Source organism: Labrus bergylta, chromosome 9 (genome assembly GCF_963930695.1).
Source record: "Labrus bergylta chromosome 9, fLabBer1.1, whole genome shotgun sequence".
In the NCBI taxonomy this organism is placed as follows: domain Eukaryota; kingdom Metazoa; phylum Chordata; class Actinopteri; order Labriformes; family Labridae; genus Labrus; species Labrus bergylta.
The window spans coordinates 13,354,037-13,376,910 of NC_089203.1; the positions used below are offsets into that span (position 1 = coordinate 13,354,037).

General features: G+C 42.7%; 2 protein-coding genes across 3 annotated transcripts; one reads left to right on the forward strand and one right to left on the reverse strand.

Annotated features, from left to right (window-relative positions):
* Nucleotides 1-49: 49 nt before the first annotated feature.
* tmem126a (transmembrane protein 126A) lies at nucleotides 50-933 on the forward strand. The gene has a single exon (XM_020646503.3). It carries the CDS (start codon nucleotides 234-236, stop codon nucleotides 831-833), a length of 600 nt encoding a protein of 199 aa, XP_020502159.2. The 5' UTR covers nucleotides 50-233; the 3' UTR covers nucleotides 834-933.
* A 1,019-nt stretch (nucleotides 934-1,952) lies between these two features.
* On the reverse strand, nucleotides 1,953-22,670 carry LOC109993520 (ras-GEF domain-containing family member 1C). Of its 2 annotated transcripts, none has more exons than XM_020646502.3 (14): nucleotides 22,289-22,670; nucleotides 9,661-9,879; nucleotides 9,354-9,476; nucleotides 8,996-9,133; nucleotides 7,449-7,670; nucleotides 6,002-6,076; nucleotides 5,424-5,522; nucleotides 4,774-4,876; nucleotides 4,603-4,682; nucleotides 4,422-4,517; nucleotides 4,217-4,312; nucleotides 4,008-4,131; nucleotides 3,848-3,920; nucleotides 1,953-3,763 (listed from the first exon to the last, which is right to left on the reverse strand). In XM_020646502.3, the coding sequence occupies exons 2-14, from the start codon at nucleotides 9,871-9,873 to the stop codon at nucleotides 3,739-3,741; spliced, it is 1,467 nt and encodes a 488-aa protein (XP_020502158.1). In that variant the 5' UTR covers nucleotides 9,874-9,879; nucleotides 22,289-22,670; the 3' UTR covers nucleotides 1,953-3,738. The 2 variants fall into 2 exon arrangements, with proteins under 2 accessions (XP_020502158.1, XP_020502157.1); XM_020646501.3 differs by having other exon boundaries at nucleotides 5,424-5,525.
* Between the last annotated feature and the right edge of the window lie 204 nt (nucleotides 22,671-22,874).

Here is a 22,874-nt window from a genome sequence, read left to right on the forward strand (position 1 = left end):
AAACTCTTTGCAAACAGCAGCGTTGCTCTGCCTGAGAAGCCGCGCCCAGGGCTCAAATCCCAATCACAAAACAGCAAGCTATGAATTATGGGTACAACATGGCTGCGCCCTTCTCTCATCACCACAACCACCTTACTTTAACGTGACAATCGATTTATCACAGTTTTAACCAGGAACTCCGGCTACAAAACAGTGGACACTCTCGCTTTGGATTTAAAACATTCAATCTGAAGATGGAAGAGCGACCCGGAAGAGCGCTCACACGAGTGACGATTGCCCAAATGCTGATGAACAATTTCGAGAAACTGCCTGACATTGATCAGAAACTCTTTCTCTATGGACCTGCGTATCTGGCGGGGAACGGTGGCCTTGCAGGACTGGTATCGAACAGCTTGTACCGCAGAGCTCTGAATATCAAACAGGCAGGCGTCACCTCGTCCGTGCCGATGGCCGTGATGCCTTTCCTGACAACATACGCGCTCTACAACGCTGTGGTGACCAATCCCCTCCTGAACGGTGACCTCAACTGTCCCTCCTGTGTCCTGATACGAGGTGCTCTTGTTGGTGTGGTGGGCGCCGGGTTGTACCCCATCCTGCTGGCCTTACCTGTCAATATCGCCATCGCATCCAGGTACAACACCGCTCCGCTGCCAGAGAAGGGCAATGTGCTCCGGTACTACGTGGAGCTCTCCAGGCCGATCTTGAGGAAGATGAGGGCAGTCCTGGTGCTCCAGGCGTTATTCGGGACCTACCTGAGCTCCAGGAACTTTGAATCTTACACCACACTGGCCAAGATAACATTTGACTCAGGTCGAGAGGAACTCAAGGACTGAAATGTTTCCGATGGGAAACTTATAGGCTTATATCTCAAATTCTATATTAAATGTGGAATACAGCAGAGATGTCCCCAATAAATGAAGTGAAGTCTGCTTATTTTCTTGCATGTCACATGTTGTCGTTTTGTCTTTGTGACTGAAACAATCAATGCAAATCTACTTAACACGTTTGATAATCTTTTAGGCTTACTGTAAAATCATGTTTTTATTTAGCGTGCCAAATATTTTCTATCCTCGGTTTGTTTAGATTAGTTTAGTTTAGATGTTTATTGCCATTTGCACAGGTACAGGGCAGTACAGGTACATTGGAATTCTTGTGCGTTTCTCCCTGAGTCAGCTTCTACAAAAAAAAGTTAAAATTATATATAGAATAGACTAGCATTGTAAGAAAAAAAGTTGAATTAACAGCTAAGCAAATTAAAATAAACTGTATTGAAGTTATACCCTGTATTAAAGCAAAGATATAATACAAAAAAAATAAAAATAACAAGGGTAACACTACAATGAAATGAAAATATAAACATGTTTTCTTATTGCACACATTTTTTTGCACTGTTTTTTGTTTTTAAGGTTAATATTGCACACTTGTATTGCACTGTGAGGTGGTCAACTGTCCATTTAGTCTGTGAGGTGTGGGGTGAAGTACTTCCTTCCCATCTTAATGTCGTGTGCTACAAGTCTCACGGCGGTTTTCACGGCTATTTCTTATTATTTTTTTAAACCGCAATTAAACATCAACATCTTACGAATTGCGCTCTTGGACAAAACTGATGGGCAGTTTCTTCTATTGTGTGACAAATTAATTGATCAGTTAAGGCAACATTTTGAAAAATCGTTTCAGTCTTGTCAAAAAGTGTTTAACGTGGGGGGTTTTAATTTCTGACTTATTTTTGAATTGATCTGTGATTACTCATCTTGAGACAATGTCTGGACGGCAGAGGAAATCTTGTACTAAGCTTATCCATTTAGGTGTTTTCTTGTGGCTATAATGAAACAAATTTCACACATGCAAACAATTAAAGGGGATTAATGGTCAGGAATCACTAATAATGATCTCGCCCCGTTTCTTTGTGAATCCTGTTATGCACGAATCAAGACAAAAAGGAAATCATACAATCAGTTTCGCATGGTCAACTTTTATTAAAGGCTTTTTAAGAACCAGTCATAAATGTAGCAGTGATGTTAAAGACAAAACTTGTTTCTGCTTGGCCTCTTTAACCATGAAAAACACTCCACTCCTTCCAATGCACACAGCAATGAATGTGTTTAATCAAAGGTTGGAAAATGGCAATGGCACCATTCAGAAGAGCAGAAGTGATGTAAAGTAGATTGTCATTGAAAACACACGTTTAACACAGGCAATGTTTTATTAAAACATGTCTTTAGCTTGGATGGATGTCTGACTCTATACTTAACTTATCAGGGGGAATGTGTTACAGGAAAAGCAAGTTTACTGATGGCAAATGAGGAGGGCGAGTTAAAGTCAGTCTGTTATTGGGATGGAAAGGTGCTTCTTAAGAGAAAACACTGACATCAATCAATCATAGCAAACTCAATAAGACTGTTTTCAAAAAGCTTATAATTACATAGTTCCCATCCCCAGTGCACCGCTCCTCCTTACACGACCCCTCCCCCGCCCCCGCCCCGAATCACAACAAAACTGCCAAAAACAGAGTCGCAAGTTGACGATCCCACGAAACGACAAACAACACATTTCAAGTCAGAGGAACCTGAATTATCATGATTCATATGGCACAAGTTTCTCTCTAATTAAGATTAAGACAAAATCCAAATCACCGTTGTCTTTCATCTGCACTGCAAACATCCTGTTGCAGCAGTTTTCCTCACAAGGTGGATACTCTTTATGCACCTGTAACATCACCTATCGTTGCATGCCATTGGACTTCATATTCAGTAGAGGAAAGTAACAATAAAAACTATACATCTGTCAGCACAGAAATCTCCATAAATATATCAGACAACTGAACGTCAGTCGGAGAAAACTTCCTGAAGAGCAGAAAGATGAGGGGTAAATGTCACCTGTACACAATCTACACCTGGCCCTGTGACTGAAGCTATACTGTAGTTGTTTTGCATTGATGGCACAATAACTTTAGAAATGAGTAAACACTTCAAAAAATACAATAAATAATAATAAAATAAAAAAACCCTGACCCATGAGCAGTCTTTTCCAGTCATTCTCATGCAAAACAAGACAATGACAATCTGAACAGACATTGAATGCATGAACATCTGGATCACAAACACATATAAGTACACATGAGATGAACTGGTAAAATGCTCAAGGCATGTTCTCTTCTATCTTCCCAGAATCCTTCAGTAGACCTATAAAAGTTAATAATGGGCTAGCCAGCGCCCTTCACATCATGGTTAGTTTCCTTACAGTACATTACACATATAGGAAATCAAGTTCAAATAAATACTTTAAGAATAAAAAGGGAAAGAGAAAGAGAGAGAAGAGGAGCAAATACAAAAAAAACAATAGCATCTGTATGAATTTCATTTTAGAAAGTGGTTTTCCCTGTAACTGTACTCGCTATAGTAGTAAACATATCTTCACAGAGTAAACACACAATATGGGAGGGGTTACAGAGGAGGCTGGACCCCTCTCCAACATACTCTACCTAAACAGTTCATATGCTGCAAAGGCATTTTGATCCAGTTTCCATCACTTCACTTTTTTAATTCCCTTTTAAAAGATGTGTTCTTTTTTTTTTTTTTTTAACACTCTTGATGAATCCTGTTCATCTTGTTCCTTTTTTTCCTCCTTTCTTCATTAAAAAAAACACCTAAGTACCAGCTAGGTTCCTTCACAGTTCAATTTAGTGCAACGAGAACACAAGCTCCCTCGCTGGTTGCAGGGTTAGCTGCCATCAGGGCCTCATGTCTTTGCCAGAACATTTGACCTGATGGAGGAAAGATATGAGACGTCGATGAAGGATGTTGTGTTGATTTGCACTTTTATTATTATAATGTGTTATCATTCTTACCTGAGTGCTTTCCACCTGTCCTTCTCTACCTGGTTCTCTGGACTCTCGCTCTCATAGGATGCAAGGTAGAGTCCTGAGGAAGAAGGAGGATTGGTTGGAATGAGCAAATGATCATAAATACCTGTATAGACTAGTATTTAAAAAAAACACAGGTTCTCACCGTCCTCGCTGAAGATGGGAGCAGTGTGGAGGTAGTGCAGGATGGCCCGATCCTCCTCAAATGGACACTCCACCTGTTTCCATGTCATGAACTCCCCAACCTGCCGCGCCAACTCCACAAATTTCTAACAAAAGCAAAAAAAAAAAAACCCCTTGGTGATGTTTTTTTCTGAAGAAATGACACAAAGAGGAGACCAGGAATAGGCTCACCTCAAAGTTGACGTGGCCGTTAGGCAGCCGATTTGCACATCCTTCATTCAGGAAGTAAATGTCTTTAATCAGCAGACTAAAGAAGGGAATCACGATCTGAAGACACACAACGGGCAGGAAAATAGAAAGTTTGATGTCAGATTAAAAATGGATTGAATTGATGTCATCTTGCTTTAAAAAACAAAAAACAATAGCAGCGCCTAACCCTTTCTCTGTTGCTGTTGGCAGTTCGCGAGCGATGGGCGGCCCCCCTTAGGGCTGTCCTGTAGTTATAAAAGTTCCCAGTAGGATCCATCTGATGCTGTCAAAGCAAAAAAAACTCAGTCAACATCAAGTCCCTACCTGTCTGGTACTTCTCGTTCGATGAAACTTTGGATTGTGTTTACCTCAAGTATGAAGAACTTTGCAGTTTTGGCTTTGCCCCAAGTCTTCTTCAGCCGTGACACAGGGCTCATGTTCATTCCGGCTGCAGGAGGACACAAATTCAACTATAAATAGCAGCATTCGTCAGAATTCTCTCTTATAATACTATCAGGAAATTGCAAAATTAGACTCACAGATGATTGCCATGAGGGAATTGAAGTTTCCAATGTTGAAACACTCCCTGGCAACATCAATGAAGAACTCTATCACTGTAGCCCTTTGCTTCTTCTTTGCAGGCTGCAAACAAGATTTTTCATTTTATATAAGCTCGGTTTTAACAATATCATTTATCCTTTTCACAGATATTTAGGCTCAAATACTAAAACTAGTCATGAAAGTTGGCAAGTAGTTATAAAAGTTACAAAAAGTAACCACCAGGGGGCAGCGACACTCTGTACCAAACAAATCGGCTTTGTGCGCGCACCTCTACTTGTTTACAAAAGGAATACCACTACAGTGCCAACTGTTTCAGTGCCCAGATTATCATCTAAAACGTAGAAATAAATGACCAATGAAGGCTTAGGGTTAAATTCATATGAATTCATATTCCAAAAAACATTTCAGTTATGTATTAAAATAGGGAAAGTCTCGCTGTGATTCATTTCCATGTTTATGACATGCTTCTTAACAGTGTCTGTCCTATTTTGTGAACAGGATAAGCATTTCTTAAATTGGAGACCTTTTATATGCTTCATTATTGGCACAGTAGGTTTGTTTTTTGTTTACTATTAAAGTCTAAAGTTAGAATAAATGAGCACCTGGTGTACCGACATTTGCCACTCACCATGCAGATCTCAGTAGCTACCAGGTAACACAGTCTGTTGAACCACCTGACATATGCCTCCAGGTTGGTGGTTTTCTTCTTCTGGTCGCTGAAGCACGGCTGCTAATGACACACAAACATGAACACATGCACATACACACAAGTCAGTACAGGAAGTGCCACTATAGGGAATTCCTCTGATCGTAATTAGCTTCCTATCTACAGGCTGACCCCCTGTGTGAGTGCGAAAGACAAAGATAGTGAGCTGGAAGCAGAAATAACACAATCAATGGAGAGCAGGAGGAAAAACCAGAGGGGGGCGGAGAGGAAATGAGTCAAAAGGGCAGAAAAAATAAAAAAAATAAAATGAGAAGAGAGTATGAAAGCAGTTACACAGAGACAGCAGATGAAGCTTTTCAGAACGTGACCTTTTGATGGCCACTTGTGAAGCAAAAGTCAAATCAACAAAGCAAAAAAAAAGGTGGGATTTCGAAGACACCCCATGGATTTTAACTGAAAACATTAAACTTGACAAGTTGTGTAGATTACACATCTTGATGTTTTTCTGCAAAGTCACATACTGAATTATAAAAGTGTACCTGGGTTCCATCTAGCGGGTCTTTCTGAACAAAGGCTTGGACAAACTCCTCAGGTCCAATATGTCTCAAATGTTCCTGGAAAACAAAAACACCAATACAAACCATCACACGCAAACATCGATGGGGATAGTGCCATTAATAATTCTTTCATTTCAGTAATGGAAGGCAATCGATAAGGGGAAGTAATGACTCATTGACGTGACTCATTGGAGTCATTGGAGTCATATTTCCTCACAGTGACACTTGAGATGAATTTCAATTCTATTAAAAGACGACTGTGCTATCATGTGCATGTGCAAATCAAAATGACTCAGTAGAGACATTTAAAGCCCTGTTACACACAAAGAACAGTGTTGCGCACACACACACACACACACACACACACACACACACACACACACACACACACACACACACACACACACACACACACACACACACACACACACACACACACACACACACACACACACACACACACACACACACACACACACACACACACACACACACACACACACACAGAGACACACAAACTGGGCAAAGTGACAAAAAGCAAAACAGCATCTATTCTTCTAATGAGAACAAGAATGTTGCTACCTAAAAAGGAACAAGTTTTGTCTGTAAGCACTGTAAATGTCTGTCTTCGTCTCTCTCTCTCCCTCTCTCCCTCTCTCTCTCTCTCTCTAGTGCGTGGGTGTGTGTTCCAGAGTGTGAAGCTGTCAGGTCACATATATCCACAGTGGTTTTTATCCCCTTTGTTTGAAGCCTCAGGCACATCTCTGACTTCTGGGGGTGATGTCACAGCTTAGACAAGGGTACAAGCTTATTCAGACACACACACACACACACACACACACACACACACACACACACACACACACACACACACACACACACACACACACACACACACACACACACACACACACACACACACACACACACACACACACACACACACACACACACACACACACACACACACACACACACCCCCCCCCCCCCAGATACACGTGCTCGCATCAAGACACACATGAAGAGACTGAAGACTTCATGCATGCAATGTGAGGGATGCTGCAGCGATCCTTTGTTCATGTATGTGTCACTGCATTATTCTCTTCATATTACACTCTGTGAAGGCCACTTATCACTGTTATCGCTGACAAGTAAGGAACAAGGTTATACTACGGCGAGCTTCACAATAGTACAACATCAAAACATTGACTCCCATCTTCATCTCTTTGTTTAATGTCTTATAATCCATTGTTATGTCCCTGGCTTAGACTATCTCTCCACCCATTTTTCAAACTCCTTTGCTCCGCCTTCTTGTCCAAACCATCCGTTCTTTCAGCTACTCTTGTTCATCCTTGTTATCTAGTCTTACCCTGAACTCTGTCTAACCCCCACTTCCCTTCCCTTCCTCTCCCTCCCCCCTTCTCCTCACCAGCTCCACGTGGGTGAGCTGCTGTGCCAGTGTGTACGGGTCATTGCAGATGGAGAGCATGTCCTTCTGGATCGGCGGAGGCTTGGTTTTGAAGGCCACCAGCTTGTCAGAGATGGAGGAGGCGTTGAGGGAGACCTTGACGATGCTCTCTTCTCCCTGGCTTATCAGGGCCAGCCGCTGGCTGAGCTTCTGCAGCACCTGGTTCAGGGTTTTCCAATATGCCTGAGGAGAGGAGAGGAGAGGAGAGGAGAGGAGAGGAGAGGAGAGCTGTCAATAATGTCTTGTATGAATTATTTATTTATGCGTCTCAGATCATTAATACGCATGAATGAAAAGAACTTCTTGGCTGCCTGGGCTGCAATACTACACCATCATACTTTATGTAAACATGATTCAAATTACAATGTAATTGTGCATTAGCTATATAACATCCTTGAAAGGTCACAGGCAAGTCCAACCAGATTGTATATATTCCATACAGTACATTTATTTCAGCTTTTAATTACGCTTTTTATTTCATTTCACTCCTGCACGTGCAATGAGTAATAATCTGACCTGCAGTCAAAGCCTACCTTCCTCGTTAAGTACGGTTCTTGATACTTCATATTACTTGTTTCACTGTGTGGCTGGCTACTGCGTCATTTAACTTTAATCTTAAAAAAAAAAAAAAAAATCATTTTTGCACAGCAGTAATCGATTCTGACATTAATTTATGATGTTTGAAGCAATTTAATGAGCCCGAAAATAAAGATCACAATTTCAGTTGAGATAAAAATGTGTTTTTCGAGGGACAGCAGCAGCGATGTGCTGTGTGTTGTGTTCAGGAATGTGTGTGTTTCCCTGCAGATGACTGGTCACAGAGGCCGTTGGGTCACTGTCTCACAAATGACCTGGAGCTACAGCTCACACATGTATGCACAAACACACACGCACACACACCCTATCCTGTAGACAGCAATCTGTAAATAGCAGCACATTCATCACTGCCTGCCACCATCCCCTCTTTTTGTCCTCTCTTCACCTCCTCTTCCTCGATTCCATCACCCTCCTCTCCGCCTCTCCTCCTCTGCTCTCTCTGCTCTCTCTGCCCCTGCATCCCATCCCCCCTCCTGTTTTCTCCATCCATCTCCCCTCCTCTGTTTCCCCCCCCCGAGGCTGCAGATAGAGCCACTCCTCAAACATCCTTGCTTCCTCTCTTCTCCAGTAATGCAAGATTGTGTAACACAGAGCTGTGGTTACTCACCCAGCACTGACACTCTGACTCCTTCCATCACCCCGCTCACTGCTAGTGATGATAATTGAATTTCTTTTCCCCATCAGAGCATTTCTCACTGCAGATACACTGCTAGTCAGGCAGATTATAAACAGCCACGATGGTAAAGTACTGATCAAACTGATCTTACAGGTCATCACAAATTCTCATCCAGTGGAAATGTATGATTTTCATCCTTTTTAAATGAAGATCCAGCATGTCATACATAAGTGCAAACTAATTCCTGTCTTCGGTAAAGAACTTAACTGCCATCACATGGCTGTCTTCAATGTACCTCATCACATGGAGCTATCCTGTGGATGAAGTCTTTAAGGTGTCCGACCATCTTCTCATCCCTGAAGTCGGACGGGAACGTTTCTGTCCACTCTGTCAGCAACTGCAGGATCTTGGGACCAAACTTGCGCACCTTTGCCTGTTGTCAAAGAGACGAGTTTAGTACAGTACGGTTCACATTCATGGATACCTCAGCAAAAGACAATGATCACTAAAAATTGCTAATCCGTCAAAAACTTAGCAGTTGCTTATATGCAGACTACAAGTGTGTCTAATACTTTTTTTGTGCCTGTGTGAATACATTAGCTTGTGCATTTTCATACATGAGTCGTGTTGTTTATATGAGGCGCAGTGCTCACCGTATCCAGTGGGCTCTGATCCAGCTGCTGCTGTTTGATGCACAGCTCACACACCCTGGCCAGCAGCTCAGGAGGCGGGATGAATAGACGCGCGCTCAGCAGGAACGTAAACACATAGGCTTTCTGTCAAAGGACAGAGTGAGACATTCACTAAGACACTGACGTTACATCAATAACAAATACTGAGGCTTTCTGTGATTAAAGGATGCAGAGCACCACTTTAAACAGACACATGTAAGTTAAACAGACACTTAACTTAAATTAACTCACTAATTGAGATTTTTTTTTTTTTTGTATTTTCATTTACCTCGGGGTAGTAATCGGCAGTGGGGACCAAGTTCTGGATCAGGGTGTCCAGGGAGGCGGAGGTGATCGGGGGCCCATCGGCCAGGCAGGCCCCTGGTTCTTGGCCCTCCTGTGGGGCCCCCTCCTCCTCCTCTCCAGGCTCAGCACAGGCCAGATGCGGGCTGAAGCTACTGGGAGTGGTGAACATGGTGCCTGAGCACACAGTCTGGGGCATTCCTCTCTGAAAAACAGACAGACAAACAAAAACACAACAGTCAGCAGAATACAGACAGAATGAGGAAGAAGTTCATGGTTTGGCTTCAAGAGAAGGAAATTCGAGCACATTACTGGTAAAAATTAATTTAATTTGCATAGAAAAAAAAAAAAAACTGATTTAAAACAGATTTCCGCCTCACTCTATTCTAGGCATAGGCTGGAAACTCCATAGCAACTAAATTTAAAGATGTGTTTTAAGGGAAGTTATCATCTCTTTATCTGGTATCAATTCCTTCTTTTAACATAGAGTATAATACTCACGAAGCTTAGCACAGATTGTTCCTCATTTATGAGGACAGACTGTTTTCGCTAATAACCCCTTATTACCTATAACAAACTGTGCCAGGGCATTATGTGAAGAAACCATGTTTGATGTTCAGGCATTTAAAAATGTGGTATATAAACAGGTTTAATTGTGTTCCTGAAAAGAAAGACATTGTATATCATGTGATTTCATGAGCTTGAAAACAAGCTTTTATTTGTGTTTCAGTAAAATGTCCACTATTACGGATTAGACCGTGATCTGCGTGTTAGTAGTTGAATCGTCATTATCTTTATTGTGTTATCCTTGTGGGCTGGTTAATTTGTATGTAACAAAATAAACGTCTGACCAAACTGAATGCATTATTCTCTTTTTGATACTCTCTCATTTACTGATTTGTCAAACTTTCAGACTTTTGCGGTGTGTATAATCTCCTTGTCTCTCTCATTCACACTCATCTTTTCTATTTGATGACCTCATGCCGTCATAGGGGGATACACCCCCCCCAACATCTGCCCTGGTCGCCCACATTGACAAGACAGAAGGGGGGGGGGGGGGTTCACTCAGTCGTCGAGGAGACAGTTGTTGCCTCAAAGCGATCGTGTGGCGTATTTCTTTCACTACATAAAGGCTTTGGGTTACTCGTTTTAAAAATTTAACATGCTGCTTTTCTCAATGGATGCACGCTGCAGCAGTGGTGGAAAGAAGCACTTACTGTAATGTGCACTACAGCAGTGATACTACAGATAAAGAGGACATTATGATCCTCGGGGTGCAATTATGATCACTCATCATCACCTTAATGCCGTCTACATGCAACTGATAGATCAACGAATAGCTAGATAAAATGAAAAGGATGGAAGAGATACAAATATTGGTTACATCAAAGGAAAGTTTCTACTGAATTTGACATCTTTCTGACTCTCCTGTGCTGCATCTCTCACAGACTGAAACCCGGTGGCTACATGTAGCTGAATCTCCCATCATCACTAAGGACACCCACAGTCTCTCTGTGCCTACAGGCATGTACAGCAGCACAAAGCCACTCTGCCTGAAGGAGTCACGAGAAAGGTGGCTAAACCACTTGCTGACAGCCAGACCATGAGCAACACATAGGAAGTTATTTCAAATGTAAACACGGCATATTCCTCCCCCTGTTTGCAGCCCAGCCCACAACAGAATACATGCCAATGTGCACAAGAAAAGAAAATGCAAAAAATACAACTTAAAAAGCTGTAATAGTATAACAAAAGGCTTTATAGGCCCAGCAATCATTCATCAGTGGAAGAAACCTAAGAATTGTCCAGCATTGGTTTTATCCTCTGTTGACCTTCAGGTTCCCTTCCCCCCACCCACCTAACAGCCACCTGGATAAACCATGTCACGAGTCCCTGGTGTGAAAGGTCAAGCTCATACTGACTGCAGAAGCACAGCTCACGTCTAAAGTTTCCTGTGTGAAGGGCTTAGCTCGCCTTTGTTCTTACGTGTCCCTCATACAACACTTATTCATGCACTTGCCCACACGAGAACACACTGACAGAAGCAAAGTTGACGGGGGGAGGGCTTTGATGATTTGACATCCTTAAGTCTTCCTTTGATATATTACTACCCAGATATATTATTTTTTAAAGACGGCTGTATTCTTCTCGACTGCCCGTCAAACTAATTATGGTTAATCTGTTGCACCCCACTAATTTGACCAAGCAGATTACACTTAAAACATTTTACGGAGCTACACCAAACTAAGTACCTAGGTAGTATAGCAAAACTAAAATGATCTTGATTATTCCCACCATAAAGTAGGGGTGGGAATGGCAGCGTGACTTGTGATACGATAAACAATACTAGGCTCAGGATAACAACGTTCGACTATAATTGATATTCTATCTATAATTGATAAATCGCCCCCAATGAAGTCAACTGCAGGATTAATGTATTCACTGCAATTCTGTGTCAATTGAAACTCCATGCTTCATCTTTAACTTCTTTTCAGCGCTGTCCAACATTAACCCTTCTAAAGGGTTAAATTAAAGTGTATCTAGCCGTACTAACTTTCACTCACACTTCAAAAGGTTTATTTTCAGCCTTTAACACCACCACAGAATAACAGTAAAAAAATATAATTCTATAATTCTTGTTCAGAGCATTTAAGATGTTTTCTTTAAATCAACTGATTATTGGTGTCCAGATTAAGTTCAAAATGGGGTAAGCCCTTGTTGTCTTGCATGCACCTATGTCTTTATAAACAGAAAAACTAAAACATAAATGCAGTAGAAGAGCATCTTGGAACTTCCTGTGTGATAGAAATGACATGAGTACAAAGTCCGCTTCGCTCGAAGAGACTTAATCCAGGAGTTTATCTGTGAGTCATCTTGTGCATACAAACACACACACACACACGCACACGCACGCGCACACACGCACACACGCACACACGCACACACACACACACACACACACACACACACACACACACACACACACACACACACACACACACACACACACACACACACACACACACACACACACACACACACACACACACACACACACACACACACACACACACACACACTTGTCTGACGGAGTGTTTGTATTCATATATGTATAGGAGTGACTGAGAGTTTTATACTACGTGCTCGCACTAGCAACGACTTCCTCTATCGTCTGCGATAATCTTCACTTTCCTTATTCCTCCCGGTTGCTTTCTCCTCGGCTCTACTGCTTCTGCCCTCCGGCATTTCTGCGGCTCTGATTCATCATTTCATCACGGCTCTGCGTCTGTGTCGGTCGATACCTCACAGTCTGCAAGCATGTGAACAGATGTCAGTCAGGTAACTCCTCCATAGACGTGTAGGTCTATGATCAAACATTCATCAGCGTTAGCATGTGAAATACTCAGCTCTATTCATAATGTGCCACAAAGAATACAATGACAGATAACGGTGCACTGTCGATTAATGAATCTTCAACCAGTCTTTGACTAATCTGGTCAAAAGTGACAATTACAGGAAAAGGCCACATTGAATTTGCCATAAGTTCTGAAGATTCTTGGGAGACTAATGTGGGCGAATCAACTGGTTGTATGCATAAAGTTGTTAACTGTTCTATAAAACTTCCACTGCATGTAAAGAAATGTTGGATGAAGCCTTTGAGCTCCAGAGGGAGCTGCTCTAATTCTAATGAACTGCCTCAAGTGATGTCCTTTGAGTAAGAAGACCAAAAGTCTAAAAATGAAAGCATTACTGAGCTGTTGAGTTAGTAAGTAATAAACAGAAAAGTTATCAGACCGCTGTGTTCTACTCTTCATCTCTGAGGCCAGAGGCTCCAGGCTACATTAGCTACTAGCATAACACACCCCAATCTCTGACTGAGCAGTCAGTCTTGCATTAATTGCGCATAATGAAGGAAAATAAGACCGCCTGTATCCTTTACATGCTAAAACAGTGTAATGGTACCAAAATTAGAAAACAAGCAGAATGTTAGAAATTAACTGTCTCGTGTTTGTCACCCAAATATGTCCAGGTACCGAGTATACAAATATCTATATTAGCAAACAGTAGCTAATGATACTGGTCATACCTGCTGAAAGGAGCATTGAAGAAATGATAAATGGTAAATGTGACTGATATTCAAGAAAATAAATGTTACATTTTACAACATTCTCAGCCTTTTAGTAACATCTTATTATTGCTCTGTTGGCTCAGGAGTTGTGTTGTTAGGAAAGTTAACTTCTGACTCAAACATTAGTGGCTTGGTCATCAGTGAATTGGTCATTTTTCCATCCATTGTAACTCAACATGTCTTGTGAACAGAAAGACTGTTCACATGTTTTTAAAACAAACAAGTCTTGTGACTTCTTGTTAACACTTACAATCTTCCCCTAACACCTTTTCCCCCCTACAACGTGACCAAGAAGCCATCCACAGCTGTACTGCTTGTCTTGCTTGTCTGCATACCTCATGATACACCCAGCTCCTTCTGTGCCTGTCACATTGCATCAACGCTGCATGAAAAAACACATTGAGAAACAAGCAGCTAAAAACAGGTGAGTGTAGTCTGTGCTCTAATCCCCTCTGAGATCTCCAGCAGCTAGCCAACGGCAGCCATGCACTCTGTCTAGACAGCTGGAGGGGGGTGGGGGTAGGGGTGTCATTGTTCAGGGCTCTCCTTCAGCGTGTGCATGTGTGTGTGTTGTGATTCTGTCAGGCTGTTATCGTTGCCATCAGGGGATCCGACTTCTTTGTTCTATCACGATTAACAGAATGGCACTGTCTGGAGACACACAGTCTTTATCAGCACCCTTGACGGTCTTGCTCTGAGTTTCTGTGTGTCTGTGGTGTGTGTTGATGAAACAATGACATTCCTGACACGACGGAGTAGCTTTAAGATGTCAAACAGCTCATAACTGTGATAATCTCTGTATTCTTGCAGCCATTTCATTTCTGTCTCTGTAGAACCTGTTTAGCTACATTAAGTCACTAACATGACGTGTGTGTGTTTGAAAAGGTGACACAGTTGCTGACAAATCTGTTCTGACACCATAGAGTTAATGGATGACGACAATCAGCACTACAGAGTGCTTTCTCTTTAGATGATAGAGGCTTCTTCAGAACTAATCAAATCAAGTTCTGACCTCTATCATTAAAGAGTCAATTAGGGGTCTTGTCGGGATTCACATGGATCCAAAGCCACTAAGGGCCCATTGTTGTACTAATGCTCTGAAACTGGGTTTCGTTTCACTGTTGAATATAAGCCTTGTCTAAAGTAAAACATTATTTTTTAAAGTCCTCCATAGAGAAACTATATAATATTCATCAAATCTTACACAGTTGACTATGATTCATTGGTACGGCTTCACACGTCTATTCATCATCACCCCACTGAAAGTTAAGGACACAGGTCTTTTACACAGAGCCATGTGGTTTTTCAAGCAGCAGAAATGGACTAGATCAGGTTCTCAACTGGTCGAGCCTCAGGACCCATCAACTAATCCTAAGCGACCCACATTTCTCACATTTTTTAATCAATCATCAGTTTGGACACAATCACTAAAAGCATGACAGAACAAATACACTGAATGACACAAACTTGTTAAAAAAAGAAAACGGTTCTGAGACCCACTTTTGTGTCCCGACCCACCAGTTGAGAACCACTGGTAACCACATGCTTTTTTAAGGATGCTTAAAAAGGACAATGTCTTAGTTTCTGAGTTTTGACAAGAAAGAGCTGTAATTCTGACATGTATGTTTGAAATACTAATGTCATCCCTGCAGTCTATATTGAAATACTGACGTTATCCAGAGCGTGTTGTACTTTGAATTCCAAAACTAACCTGATTTTATACATACCTGTAATCATTTCATCTTTGCTTGGTGGATTTTTTGAGGTCCCAGAGAAGTACGTTTTTCTTAAACTTGTTTTCATTTAGTGTATTTATTCTGTAGCTAACACAAATCAGGGGTTATTGTGGATAAAGAGAGTTGAGCAAAGTAGTTAAAAATCCTTTTGCTTCCTTAGAAATCGCAAAATGTCAAATTGATACAATATATATATATATTTTTTTTAATGCTGTCCTAAGTAAGGATCAATGCTGATAGCTAAACTCAGCATTATCTAAATGCAGTTGATTTTTTTCAGAAAGGATGCCACATACCAATACTAAGAAACAACACAAGGCTTAGAGGTGCGGCACTCAAATATCCGGTGTGGGTATTGCAGCGACACTATGTTTTGTTTCTGTTGTTCCTTCCTGGTGTCAGAGATCACAGTTAAAGGGAGCTGAAAAAAAACTACTGAGGAACAACCGCTTCCCCTACCTAACCCAGAAGTGTGATGAATAAAGGAATAAGAAAAAAAACCAGAAGACCAAGGGGAGTTAGAGGGCAATATTCCCCCCAGGGGAGTATGCAGGCATGGATGTTAGAGTCAGACCCACTAAACCCCTCTTTTCCTTTGCAGACACAGACTAATTTACATCCCACAGCACTTCACTTCTGTTTTAGGGATCCACATGTCGCTCCTTTAACACAATACAGTTTCTGCGTTTCATCTATGTTTTGGGACTGAGCTCTAAAAGAAGATCACGTATTTTTGGTCCTGACACTGTTTTGTATACCTCTGAGTATCGAAGCTTTGGCCTAAATTTCCCACGGTGTTCTTTGAAAGCTGAAGTGATACGACTGGAGAAAATAAAAGAGAATTCTCACGTCAGGTGGGGGCTTAAAAAGAAGGTAAACACCTCTTTGTTATCTAGCCTCTCAGTTCCGTCTCCCTGCAAAGTGTCCCCTCTACTCCTGCCCTCCTCCGTTGTCTCCCGCTCCACGTCCTACTTTTTCAGTCAGGACGCCTATACAGATGGCCCTGCAGCAGCCTGCTCTCCCAGTGGGAGCTGCTGGCATGGGATGCTTTTGGCCCTCTGCCCCTGCCATCATCCCCAGTCTCTACAGGAGCCCAAATGTGTATTGGCGCTTACACTGAAGTCCATGGGCCGAGCCAATGTGGCCGCTGAGCTGCACAGCGACTGCTTGGCACAGCTGACAACTGAGAGAGAGTACGCAAAATACCACACATATGTCACCACACAAAGAAAGCAAACCGGTGCACCACTGTTGGTTGATGACGAGTGTGTGTGTGTGTGTGTGTGTGTGTGTGTGTGTGTGTGTTTAGGGAGGAGGGCAGCGGAAGACAAATGAGCTCATTGTGTCTTGAAAGAAACACATGCATGCACACTTGCACCCACACAGCAGCCAAACACAGGATTGAGTTACTGTTGAGGCATTCCAAGTTCACACCCATTCCCCAGCTTCACTCTGTGGTATGAGACAACAGAGGATGGGAAACACATTCACACTCAACAGGGACAAACTTCCCAAATCTCTTTTGTGAAAATTCCCCTGTACTGTTCGAGCTGGGTAATACTGACATCCAGGCACCTGTCGCACTCCAAAAGTTCCATCATTCCCGATGCAAAGCTCCCATAGGGATTCTCCTCTGCAAACACACCCTGAGCATGTGTGCAGCCACCCTCATTCCTGAGCGAGTTTGGAGACAGTTGTGTGCATGCATTGGTTTGTGTTTTGTGTTTGTGTGTGTGTGCTTGCAAAGAGGCTTAGAGAGTCAAAGTGTATCTACATCCAAGTGAAGTCATTCTCTCTCTGAACACAAACATCTGTCCCACTGTTGTCCAAGAGGTGCAGCTGTGCTTCAGTGTTTTCTCAAATTCCATACAACAACTAGCAAAGACTATGTTGCATGACATAAACTGACATACTTTAAACCCCAAAGCCAAACTAGTAAAGACCTTTTATTTGCATTCAAACGGCATCAATCCTTGCACATAAGCCTGAGAGATGGTCCGTGCTTTGAGATCAACTTTAAAGGTCGAGAACCATTTTCCACTGACGCCTATTTCAAACCACTTTATATGTGTGAAAAAATACACTTCTGAGTCAATTCACCCTGTTCAGGGTGGATGAAAATGGCCTCCGAATATGAATTGAAGGTCTGTGACATGTGATGCGTCTGAGCAATCTATCATGCTGCTGCTGAGAGATAATTGGAGCTGAGCACAGATTGGCGCTTAGTGGGCACGTAGAACGTGTTAGAGCATTGAGTGCCCTAAATCTGTCATTCATGATGGTCATAATGCTTTAAAAAACAGTCATGTATTATTCATAATACTCCAATTTACAACTATTCTTGATGCGATGCTCCTCTGAGGGGAATCGGACAAGTGATTTTTGTCTCTAAACAGGCATAATTTTGCCTCAAGTGCCACTTATGAGGAATTACCAGCGCCCCAAGCAAATGGAAGAAAATGGGAAGGAAGAACAGAGTGGAGTGATTAAGAGCATCTAGACAGAAAGGCTGAATGAAACAATGCCTATGTGCAGCTACCTCAATGGTCCTTTAGCTCTTTTTAAAATCGAGCTAAGCATTGTATTACTCTCAATCAAACCTGCACAATAACCGTTGCAGAAAAATAACAAGCAAGACTAAAACAGATGCAAATCTAATATCCAGACATTACTAATTTCATCATGTCGGCTTCCTGCCCTATTAGAGTGTATCTATCTGCTCATTAGGACCTGCATGGACAGAGGCGGAGCGGTGTGTCACTTGCTGATGTGCAAAGTCCAAGTGTGTTAATTGCTGTTGTGGGATGTCACAGCAGTGTTCACAACCCATGCCTCATGTCTTCTGATATGATTAAGGTCAGGTCAGAATACATGCGTCAGTTGTTCCATGTTGATATTTGGACATTAGCGCATTTCAAATGCTTGTGAAAATTAAATACTTGCTGAGATACAATTCATGAGCTAAGGTCGAAAATAATGCATTAGCACACAATGATGAAGTGATTCCTGATGCATTCACACTTCCTATGTGTTGTCTTTTATTTGTGATGACTCATTTCATCAATACTTGGCAACAGTTTCCTACCACAACAGTCTGCTGTTAACAGTTTGTCGGGGGAATTTACCATTGGGCGTAGGCCTAATGCTGGCATCAATATCTATCTATATAAATCTCTACCAACCAACTCTGTACACTGAATTCATAAATGAACCCCAATCTTTAAACTGGAACCATGACAGTAAGTAGATCTTGACTAAGATCTTAAGTCAGTCACATTACTAACTCAGTCTCCACCTTCCACTTCTTATCACATAGTGCCATTTTAGAGTTTTGCGCTTATGTGATCGTTAGATAGCCAGGCGTAAATACCGGCGTCAGGGGGTTGTCAATCAAAATAATAACAACGGATAACTTAAAAGCTGGAGGGGAATCATGGAAGTGACTCTCTGCTACTCCACCCCCATCCCCGATGAAAAAGAACTCCCAGTTTAGCGTAGTCAAGACGAACAGATGAAACAGACCTGATGTTTCTATGTTTACCGACAATGTATCCAAGTGTAATGCACATGACGTCTTTTCACAGCAGCACACACAGCAACGGTACGGCAGCTTTCAGCGGCATCCAACATCCAATGTTTCCATGGCAACGATAAACATGTCGTGTCGAACATGGTGGCTCTATCATGGTTGATAACTAGAGTAGCATGAAACTGAAGGACTGGAATATGTAGAAGACATTGGCCTGTGGATCCATATGTGGTTTGTAAATGTACAGTGGAGCCTATCTGATGCTGGATCCTGTGTGTTTTCTCCAGTGGTTTATTGGAAACACCAGGGATCTAATCATATAACATTAGTTTTTCGACCCTGGCTGATCCATAAATACAGGCTGTCAATAACTGGTTGAATGACAGCATGCCATGTGGAGGAAGCTCAGACCATGGAGTCAAGGCTCCTATTGGGAGGTAATTAGATAACACCCCCTCTTCTCTTGTTTATTCCATCAAAGTCCCTTGCACCCCCCCCCCCCCCCCCCCCTTACTCTCTCTCTGCTGTCAGACGAAATGATTCCACATTTGAACTCTGTCTGCCTCGGCCCGTCAGTCAGATCACTCTCATCATCCTGGTGTCAGTGGCAAAGCTGCAGAGTAGCCAAAGGACATCCGAAGGCCTGTCAGGCAGGTACACAGGCCATCACCATATCCTGTCCCTATTTTCAATCGATCTCCTGCCACGGCTGAGGTTGATACTTGACAGTCTAGTGGAATGGGGGAACATTTTCTGAAGAGTTTGAAGAGAGGTACCTTTGCAAATTTCCCAATTGATATAACAGCACTGAGGTGATTCACAAAAAAGAAAGTGTGCAAAAGGAAGAGTTATCCTTTCTACAATTGTCTCAATTTGCTTCTTTTTTTTCTTTTTTTTTTCTTTTAAATGTTTTTTGGGGCATTTTTTCCTTTATTTGATAGGACAGCTGAAGAGAGACAGGAAATGTTGGGAGGAGAGAGTCGGGGGGTGACATGCAGCAAAGGGTCGAGGTCAAATTTGAACCAACGAGGACTATAGCCTCTGTACATGGGGTGCGGCATAACCGCTAAGCTAATTCAGCGCCACTTAATTAGCTTTTTATAACTGTGTTCATTTTTTTAAATGTTACTGAGCAAAGCCTTTTTTTTTTTAATCATGAGAATGTGTAGGCTTCAGCACAAAAAAAAGAAGAACTGCAGAATTTAATTATCTACTGACTGATCTGTCAAAGATTTATTCATGTACATTTTACAGTCACAAAACAAATGAACTGGATTTCCCTGTGCACATGCTGATGTAGTAGATTCCTGTTTTGACCGCTCTGTCACAAAGCAGTAGTGGAATTCTGTCATGTCTGCAGAGTAGAATATAGTGTGATGCATGACAACTCACAAGCACGCACACACACACACACACACACACACACATCCATACACAAACCCCTTCCCCCTTACAGACACACAGTCGTAAACCTTGTGGTGGTGATAAAGCTGTCATTGCCACCAGACTAACAGCTCCTGTGTTTACCTCCCTGTCGACCCGCCCCTGACAGACCCTGCACCCACTCTCTCTCTCTTTTCTCTATCTCTCTCCTCAAACAGCCCCCTCTGAATGATCGGCCTAACTCTCTGGGAATGTGCCTCTCTTAGTCTCACGTCAAACCCAACGCTGCCCTAATTAACAGCACACCTGTTATTCTCTCCAGACTTGGCCTGGATTGGAGGGAACATGTGCTGTAGTGTGTGTCTGTACCTGCAGACTTTTGACAGACCCTAACTCTTGTGACTCATGCCCGTACAACCCCCTATCTATACTGTACTGTTTAAAGCAGGCTGTCATTTCTAAACAGAAATATTCTTTTGCCAAGGGCAGCAAAGCTTTGACGAGCACAGATGAGCTTGAAGAGGAGGTGGAGCAAATCGCTACAAAAGGTCCTGATCACCAAGAGGACAAAGTCAAAGGGTGCTGGTGATGGAACGGGGATGAAATAATTCAGAGTTTATCTCGTGAAAGACAGTCAAATAATTGATTTCTAGCATTTTGTCCTTTTCACAAAGGAACCTCTCAAGCAGCAAGCACAAGGAAGGAACAAATGTTTGTTTTTCCCCACTCTGGGCATGCAAAAGCAAACACTGCCCGTCAAGGTGAGAGTAAGCAAATAGAATTTCCCAGGGTGGATTCCTAAACAGGCAGAGAGGGTAAATAAATAAGAACAAAGAAGTATACCACCGCTTGGTTTAAGAGATAGGCAGGTGAAGTTGCTTCTGATGCTTCATTCAGATCCACGGCAAAAGAGCGGAGTCACAAAATGTGATGCCCCTCCAGTGCTTCAATCCTTGGGGGGGGGGGGGGGGGGGTGGGAGTTGCAGTAGTGGCTGACTGAGGGGTGGAGGACACCGGAGCTGAGGGCGTGGGAGCGAGCATCAGGAGGAGAAACAGCTTTACTGGTAATAACAACAACCTCAGCAAGAATTTCTCCGCCACCTAACCTGGTTTCTGATGGAGCCGGTGTTGCTTTCATGCACCTTTCAATAAGCTGCAAGAGGCAGATAAGAAATCCTTTGGGTTTGTATGAGTGAGCTGTGCAAGCTTCTACATCGCCCACGGAGGGAAAAAAAAAAAAAGCTGCTTACTACCTCTTAGATGCTTTAGTGGATGATGCACTTTTCATTTCAATGAGAAATACAATTGCATCAGTGCTACACCTGTTCATTCTGCGCTGTCTCTATGAGGACTTTAACAACATCCCCCTGCATGAGTCTTGTATTGTCTCCCTAAAATGTGTCAGAGGCTAAAGACGCAGTGACTCCAGCTCCCTAAATGAGCTGAATCCCCTCACACGCCCTTTAAAAAGCCCGGACACCGCTGACTCACGCCTCAGACTCTGCTGCTTTTTTATCGTACTGTAGTAAAGTGATGCACGCGGCGCTCCAGTATCTCTATGGCGATAAGGAATCGTGATGTCATCACTGTTGCTGGTAAAGTTCGCGCTGTGACGACATAATGTTCTGCTGCCAAGTGATAGATCTTTACGCGAAGCCATCTCAAACCTCTCGGGTTTACAAACACACACACACACACACACACACACACACACACACACACACGCGCACACACGCGCAGTCAACCATAGGCACGCGCACAGACTGTGAGCGTGAGCGAAATCTCAATATGCAAATACAGCAGTAGTGGGATCACCTTGCTTTAGTACTCTACTCACCAGCACTACACCTTGATCCCCATCTTTGATTTCTTGCTTTTTATCCGATGTCAAAATCGATCAAGCTGCCGCTCCGGATATTCCCAAATCAATAAGCGTTTACAACACAGCCTCTTCAACTACCATCAGTGGGAGAAGTGGAGCCGGACTCCTGAGGCTCAGTGTGACGGCTGTGGAGAGAATGATTGTTGATAGTAGTAGGTGGTTTGTTTGTCCGGGCTCTGTGGAGGTTTATGCCGGTGAGCAACAGACACAGCAGGAAGAGCTGAAGCCGAGATAAAGTGCGTCTTTGAAGGCGTGGCGACCGTCCAGTCCTGCGCCACGGAGACTCACACAAGACCGTACAGCACATCCACACGACCTCGGAGCAAGTGCTTAGACAGAGAAGAGGAGAGGGAACTACTCACGCACCAGTCAAGTAGGTAAATTCATTCTACTTCCGCTTTAGGTTGTCAAAATAAGGCACTCAGTGACTAACAGCTTGCATTTGGCCGGAGGGGGAGAGATAGTGACTCTAGCTTAATCAACTTCGGAGCCTTTGGACAAAAAGGGATCTTAATGGCAACACAAACATAAAAAGAAAACA

Bases quoted from the DNA above. Each gene is read 5' to 3' on its own strand.
- tmem126a (XM_020646503.3), top strand. From the start codon at position 234: ATGGAAGAGCGACCCGGAAGAGCGCTCACACGAGTGACGATTGCCCAA.
- LOC109993520 (XM_020646501.3), bottom strand. From the start codon at position 9,873: ATGCCCCAGACTGTGTGCTCAGGCACCATGTTCACCACTCCCAGTAGC. The intron at 4,518-4,602 runs GTAAACACAATC...TTGCTTTGACAG, and splicing joins CAAAGTTCTTCATACTTGAG to CATCAGATGGATCCTACTGG. The intron at 3,764-3,847 runs GTAAGAATGATA...TTCCTCCATCAG, and splicing joins GACAGGTGGAAAGCACTCAG to GTCAAATGTTCTGGCAAAGA.